Source organism: Ipomoea nil, unplaced genomic scaffold (genome assembly GCF_001879475.1).
Source record: "Ipomoea nil cultivar Tokyo-kokei standard unplaced genomic scaffold, Asagao_1.1 scaffold2360, whole genome shotgun sequence".
NCBI classification, from domain to species: Eukaryota; Viridiplantae; Streptophyta; class Magnoliopsida; order Solanales; family Convolvulaceae; genus Ipomoea; species Ipomoea nil.
In genome coordinates this window covers 341733-350111 of record NW_017618788.1, presented here as the reverse complement: position 1 = coordinate 350111, position 8379 = coordinate 341733, and the positions used below count along the sequence as shown (strand labels likewise).

General features: G+C 42.5%; 1 protein-coding gene across 1 annotated transcript; it reads left to right on the top strand.

The window, feature by feature from the left end:
* The first annotated feature begins 2296 nt into the window (after positions 1–2296).
* On the top strand, positions 2297–2728 carry LOC109152029. Its single transcript, XM_019299612.1, has one exon. It carries the CDS (start codon positions 2297–2299, stop codon positions 2726–2728), a length of 432 nt encoding a protein of 143 aa, XP_019155157.1.
* Positions 2729–8379: the final 5651 nt, after the last annotated feature.

Sequence of the window (8379 nt, the reverse complement as noted above, 5' to 3'; positions counted from 1 at the left end):
AACATGGTAGTATTACCCGATGGAACGAAGCAATGGTTACCGAACTGCAAAAGCGAAAACACCCCATACATTGGGCAAGAATTTGCATCACTAGAAAACGGAGTAGACTTCTACGGGGCATACGCAGCCATCGCCGGATTCGATATCCGACACGGGACGAAGCGATGGAACAGGGCAGGGGCAGTCCATATAAAATATATTTTATGCTCATGGGAAGGATACAAGCCCAAAAAAATGAGTAGTAGCAACAAAGGAACCACCACCTCACCGAAGAAAAGGCGCCGGCTATCAACTCGTGTTGGTTGTAACGCCCGAATCGGGTTCACAAGACACAAAAGCGGTAGCTACATAATCCATGCACTTGAGCTATGGCACACACACTGCCTATGTTCTGACATTGGGAGGTCATTTCTTAAAATAAATAGGAAGCTAGATATTGGACACAAAATATTCGTAGCAAACTGTGCAAGGGCAAACATTGGTTCCACAAAATCATGGAGGCTATACAAGGAAATGGTTGGAAGTTTTTCAGATATAGGAGCAACATCCACCGATTTCTGCAATTTTAGAAGGGACTTGTTGGCATATATTGCCGGAGCAGATGCACAAATGGTAGTAGAAGATATGTACAAAAATAAAGAGATGGAACCAGACTTCTACTTCGATTTTGATCTCAACGAAGACAGGGAGCTATGCAAGCTTTTTTGGGCAGACACGATATCCCGGAAGAATTATGCATGTTTTGGCGATGTGATGTCATTCGACGCAACTTACAGCACAAACAGGTACACATCACAACAATTAAAATAATTTAATTTAAGAAAAATGTTTGTGTACATGCCCGTTTAAAACTGTATGATCATGTCATTTATTTTTCTTTAACAATGGGGGTGGGAGTGGCCGAACCTGTGGTTATGGAGCCAAATAGGTTGAGTGCACGACTATGCATGTAAGTGTGCATGGGGATCTATACCCCTGAATTGCACGCGACTGACTTACAATTATAATGAATATCCACTGGATTAGAGCATGATAGTCGGCTACATACAATATGCATGGGTAATAAGCATGAGGTACTTTTAATACCACTAACCGTATGGGTGCTTGTAATTAAACGTTAAACTGGGTAAAGGGTGCAGTGTGCACTCGTATGCATCCCTGTGTGCATGGCAGTACTACCATGGTTCCAAAAAACATTTGCTAACTGTGGTAGGAATCATCAATTTTGTAACTGTTTTACGTATTTCTGTCTGCAAAGCTGTTATTACGATTATGCGCGTGTGCACTAATTACTTTACAACATAAAACATGCAGATACAAGCTCGTATTTGTACCGTTTACAGGAGTCGACAACCATAAACGGAGCATTACATTTGGGGCAGGCCTCATTGCAAGAGAGGACGTGGAGTCGTACGAGTGGCTATTAAAAAACTTCAAAACCGCGATGGGCTATACACCAAGATGTGTTATTACAGATCAAGACCCTGCATTAAAGGTCGCAATACCTAACATTATGCCGGAAACAAGGCACCGATTCTGTATGTGGCACATCATGGAAAAAGTGGGGGACAAGGTAGGGAATGCACTAGCACAAAACATGGAGTTTAGAAAGGCACTGAACAATGCAGTATGGGACGAAACTTTAAGTGTAACTGCATTCGAATTGAAATGGGCAAAGGTAATGCAGGAGTACAACCTTGTTCAACACCGGTGGTTTGATCAAATGTACAAAGCCCGTGCATCATGGATACCTGCATATTTCCAAGATATATTCATGGGGGGACTACTCAAAACAACATCATGGTCAGAATCAGAGAACAGTTATTTTGACAAATTCACCAATCACCACAACAGCTTGGTAGAGTTCATAATGCAATACAACCGCGCCATCGGAGAACAGAGGTACCACCAAAAACAGCTGGACGCCGAGGGCGAAAGTTCATTCCCTGAAACCAAAACCCCATTGGCCATAGAACGCCAAGCTGCTGCAATGTACACCAAAAACATATTCTACGACTTCCAGGAAGAAATATGGGAAGGAAGCTTCACATGAAAAATCACATGCAAGACAAATGATGATGGGGGTTACAAGTACACTGTTCATGAAACGGGGGGAAATATATTTGAGGTAACGCACGAAGAATCTACTAAAAGAACAGAATGCAATTGTAACAAATTCAACAGAGTAGGACTATTATGTAAGCATGTGTTGGCCGTGTTCAAGAACGAAGGCGTGGAAGAAATACCAGGATGCTATATTGTTCCCCGATGGACTAAGAGTGCGTGTGCGCAGCCAATGTACAATGTTGTGTGGAAAGCATGCAGTAATACACAGGGTGGGAATGAATTACGAACAATTGCCAACCAACTTTGGAATGAGTTCTACAACTGCATGGGATTGGCTAATGGATGCCCAACCGAAATGGATATAATGTTATCAACAATGCAAGAACTTAAAGGGAGGTTACAAAGCGCCAGACAACAAACCAGAGCAAGCACCACCCCACAATCAGTGATCGAATCAATACTAAACGCCACTGCACTTGCCGAGATCCAAATCAAACCACCAAGCGTTGCAAAAAACAAAGGTAGTGGGAAAAGATTAAAAAGCAACAAAGAGAAAGCAACTGAAAAAGGGAAGAAAAAGGTGAGGACATGCGCTACCTGTGACCGGCCGGGGCACGACAGCAGGAACTGTCCAGAAAGAAAAGCCCTACCAGACGAGTAGCCTGTTTGTATTTTACATCACTATGAATACTAGCTCATTTGGAATTTCAATTAAATACTTGTCAAAGTTTAGATTTACACCCATTATTGGTAATTAGTTTTTTCAGCTATGCACATTATCTACCACCCTTGCACAGGGGTACATATTTTATTAATAACCATGTATGGCAATAGACAACTACTTTATTTGTTTTGCTAACGCACACCATCTAATAACAATGTGAACACCCAGTTTAGTCAAGTAGGCAAGACTCGCAGCTATGCACACCGTCTACCACCATTGCGCACCCACCCAGTTTAGTCAAAATAACTAAGACTCGCAGCTACGCACACCGTATACCATCGTTGTGCACACAGAGTTTTCAATAAATTGGCCTTAAACGCAACCCGCCAACTAGTATGCCGATCCAGCTATGCACACTATCTACCGTCACTGTGCACACCCGATGTTATTATTCCGATCAAGCTATGCACACTATCTACCGTCACCGTGCACACCCCGATGTTAGTAGTTTTCATACACGCTAATAACGAACTAAATCTACCATTAAAAATAATCATAATAATAATATCCATGAGCACAATGCATGTACCAGTACATGCATATACAAACCATAATTAAGATTCGCAAATAAGATCACCATCGAAAATAATAACACCACTAGGCCTAAAAACTGCAAAAAGGAGGCCAAAATCCAAAACCAAAAAAACTACGAACTAAAACTCCACTATAGAGCCCCTGATACAGACTTCACGGAATGATACGCCCTGGAGATATTTCGACAGTTATGTAAATTGAATTCGGAGGTAGTAAGTTCCTTCATGTATCGCAACCTCAGCTTCTTGAGCTGGGCAGTGTTACCTTTGGTAAGCCCGCATTTCCATCTGGTAACTCCCTGACCTAAATAACTCTCCATATGACGCATAACATACACGCCACAGTCAATCTTGTTCTTGCCATCCCGCCAGCTCATCTGCATACGCTTCGCATCCAAAAGCTCACACATCGTAGACCTTGTCGGGTCGATGGATTTAAAGAACTCCATAAGCATGTGCAGCTACAGCAAAATTCCAAGTGTCGAATGAATACCAAACAAAAAGACACATAACAAAAAGTTAAGCAAGTAAAAGCTTGGTCACACAATCAGACAAGTATAAAAAGTTTGACAAAAACCCTACCAAGTCATCCGGACAATCACCATACTTCAACTGCTTGTTGGACTGAAGCGTCGAATTGTCAATAATCTCAAACCGGATATTACGAAAATCGACGCAAAGAAGAAAGTAGTGTCCCTGGCGCAGGATGGGAAACATAAACTGCAACCAACAACCATGAATGGGTGAAGACATACAATGACTACAAGCAAAGCATCCCACACCAAAAAGTAAAACCAAATCTGGGCTGAGTGCACAAAAGGCAGCCACCGGTGCACAACAGAACTAACAATAGGGGCAAGGAACAGTACACTGAAAAAAGCAGAAAGCCAAACATACCATGTCAACTTCATTAATATGCTGGTAAGGCGTCATCTCAAACTCCCCGTAGAGACTCTCCTTAAACATAGCAATCCGCTTATCCAGATCAAGAGAGGTATCCACAACCGTACGAAGCTTCAAGAACAATCAAATATGCAAAATCAAAACACATAACCACACACAAAAAAAAAACCTTACCATAAGGGTACGGACTAGAAACAAACCGTGGAAAGAGTGGATGCAAAAAAACGGGAAGGGGCAGAAGGGGCCCTATACCGCTCTCGACAATTCAAAAGACATGCCCACGCATCTACCACGGCAACCTCAACCAACGACCCGGGTGCAAGTGACAACAAATCCCCCCATCGAGCAGCCCTACCACTAACATCGAACAATATATCATCCCTACAACACACAAAGATAAACAAAAAACACATGAACTAACCATACGAAACAGAATCTGCATAGCAAAAAATAGATTCAGAAACTAACATGTTCGCATCTGCAGCACACAACAACCAATTGCAAATCACTCCCTCATCCGGTTAGTCCAAGTCGGGCAAAGCCATAGAACTCGTGGAACCGGATGCGCCGATATCTAGGCGCGACACCCCCGGAGGACCACTACTCGGCGCCGAGTACCACCCCGACAAGGTTTCAAAGGTGCTTGACACAGAGGGCCAGCAGACCGACACCCAATGGCCTCTCCCGCAGGTATTGATGGCTGCACACCAAAATAACATAATTAAACAACACAAAAAAACACACACAGCGGGGGATATCGCGCTGAAAGGTTATAAACCCTGGACCATGCGATCGTGCACCCGTGGGAATAGCCAGTGAACAGTGCCATACACACCACAGTCAATTCATGTGCACACTGCATACACGAAAAACAAAAGCACATACCAAACCATGCTGAACTGGCGTAGCCATCGCAAATTCACCGTGCCCAGGAACAACACACTCTCCAGCTTGTACTGCAGCACCCCCACCCTACGGAAGACAGAAATCGAACAACACCACATTTCACCAAGTAACTAGATCAAACATAGGCCACATGCAATGTGCACCCACATTAACACTAGTATGCTCACCCCGCGAGAAAGAACCCACATGTTTTGCAAACACAAATTGAAACATATCCCTAAGTAACTACGCAGAACACATTATACGTACCACCCCAGCAGACACAGGTGTAGCAACCGGATGAGAGGCAGACGCAGGTTCATCAGTCACCGCCGGCCGAGCACCCTCAGAACCTGCCCCATGCTTACCACCATTTTGAACCACCCTATTCGGCAAAAAACAAAAAATAATAATAACAAGACAATAATGAGCTTAAAAAGTCAAAACAAAAGCAAAAAAATAGTTCAAAACCCACATAATGTAACCACTAAGCCGAATGCACACAAGAAACTGGGCCAAACAACCTTATAAAACTAATAAAATCAAAATTGGCATAATACCCACCACATCAGAATCAAGAATGCCAGTATTTGACGGGACCAAGTCCCGCAACACAGCCTCAATATCACCCCAACCACAATCCGCTATATCCTGCGTAATACCCAGACTGAAGGACGGCATATCATCGGATAACGCGTCACGCTGATTTGCAACAATCACCCGAAGAGACTTGATGGCATCAAAAAACCCCTCGAAGCACATCACCACCGAAAGCACCATCCGGCCCTTGCTCCACCAACTCTAACACCTCTCTCGCTATCTTCGTTGTTGTTTGAATTACAACATCACCAAATGTCTATCCAAACAAAAACAAGACAACAAAGCGAATAAGTGCGATTAAAATCCACAAAGACACCTTGAATGACAGGTGCACCCGCAGCAAAAGACATGTGCACACTTAAAACATAAACATAAGCAAACCAACAAAAAAAAAAAAAAAAACCATACCCTAGGCCCATATTCAACCGGCGGGATATCATCACCTTCATCCCCCCCACCACACACCTGAACCGGGGGCTCAATGCCACCAAGGCTAAACCCTCCACTCCGAATCTCAACGAACTCACGCTGACGTAGCAAAGGTGACGACCACCCACGAAGAGCAGGTACAGACGAGGGAAAACGCGGGCACCATGCCACAACCCGATCTACATAAAGCAACTAGAAAAACACCAAAAAGAAATACATGAAAAAATATTACAATATTAGTTGGAACAAAATAAAACAACACACATAACTCAAGACAAGAATAGCAACAACACCGTAATGAACTCAGCCGGCCCAAGAAAAAACTTATGCCGACCAGAACGCCCACGCAGCCTGCGTCTCAACTAAAGTGTCGACCACAAGCTTGCACCAGTCTAGATCACGGACACTCGACACATCTTCAAAATGATGAAAATACATCTGGTTCGAGTAACCGTTACACATACAACAAACAGGGACGACAAGACTAACACAAGGAAATGCCGCTTAAACCAGAGTTCACCATCAACGGCTTCCACCATCCTCTGACTAATCTCCGCCGCAGTCACCCTGTGCTTCCGCTTCTGAAATAGACCCCTCCAATGTTTGAGGGTGTTGCTCACCTTAAGCTTATCCCGTGGAACCATCTTAACATGACCCCGTGGAAACCCCAAAATCAACTCGACATCACTCTCATCTACAACCAATGATCTCCCACCCCCAAGATCAAATGACTTCGACTGCAAATCAAAATTAAATAGTAACCATCGCAAAAGACGCGGTGGAACGTCCACAATGTTGAACTCAAGCAACGCCCCAAACCCGAGCTCCCGAATGTCAGCCTTCTGTTGAAAGCTAAGATCCTTCAAGGCGTTTACCAATACCCCCGTTTGTCCCCTCATTTTCGCCCTAGGATACAACGCATCCTCCTCAACGGTCAACTCATACTCGGAACATCCTCCTGCGGTGGCTCTTGCTGAAAACTGGAATGTACCACCCTAGGCGGGGGCGACACAAAATCACTATCGCCATCAGATACTCCAGAAAGACCCGCATCCGATTGTGCGCACCTAGACTTTTTAGCTGCAAAAAGAACAAACACAACCAAGCATATGATCCACCAACCATTCCAAACTAAAAATTAAAATGACAACAAAGGACACATACTAAGTGCCATATAAACACTGAACTTCGCCACACCCCTAAAGCAGCAGTGCACACATATGCAGTCAGCAGTGCACCCAGCGGATGAACAACAAAAATGCATACCCACCATTTATTTAAAATTTGCAGATTGCACAAAACATATTTGCAGTGCACACATATCCAGTAAGCAGTGCACCCACAAAAGGAAAAAAAAAAAAGCTTAACCATATTTTATTTAAAATTTGCAGACTGCACAAATCATATTTCACTTATCTCATTCACCAAATATAACAAATAAGATAATGGATATGTTCCATGGCTGCATTTTCTTGTTTTCTACCACCCTCATAACTATAACCAATGTAGCTACCATGAAAAATAGAAGCATCATGTTTAATTTTGTTGACACAATTAACTTCAAACAAAAAATATAAATACAAATCCACACACAAACCCCAAATACAAAATTTAATAGCACTGAGTGGAGAAATGAGAACTGAGAAATCCTCAATAAACAAGCTTTTCTGTTTGTTTTTATTTTCCAGCTTTGCGACTATAATTCAAACTGCATACGCTGAATTCAGCCCTTACTTGTATCAATTAACTCATAATCATTTCACCGTCAAACTTTAAAAAATATAAATTACTTGATGAAAATTTTTGTTACAAATTTCTCCCCTCAGCCGGTCACAATTCCACACACAAATCCCCAAATACTCATTTAAATACCACTATTATAAGAGTTCACAATATACAAACGGAAAACCTTAATTGATCAACACAATACCACACACAAACCCAATTAACCTTATTTGATCAACACAATACCACACACAAACCCCCAATTACTCAATTTAATAGCACCCTAATAAGAGTTCACACTATAAAAATTCTACAAACAAGTAACATGCTTCCTTTCCCGAATCAGGATTCTCAATTAAATACCACTGTAGTAAGAGTCCACAACATAAAAATGGAAAACCTTATTTGATCAACACAATACCACACACAAACCCTCAATTACTACATTTAATAGCACTGTAATACGAGTTCACAATATAAAAATTCTACAAACACAAGGATAAGGTAACATGC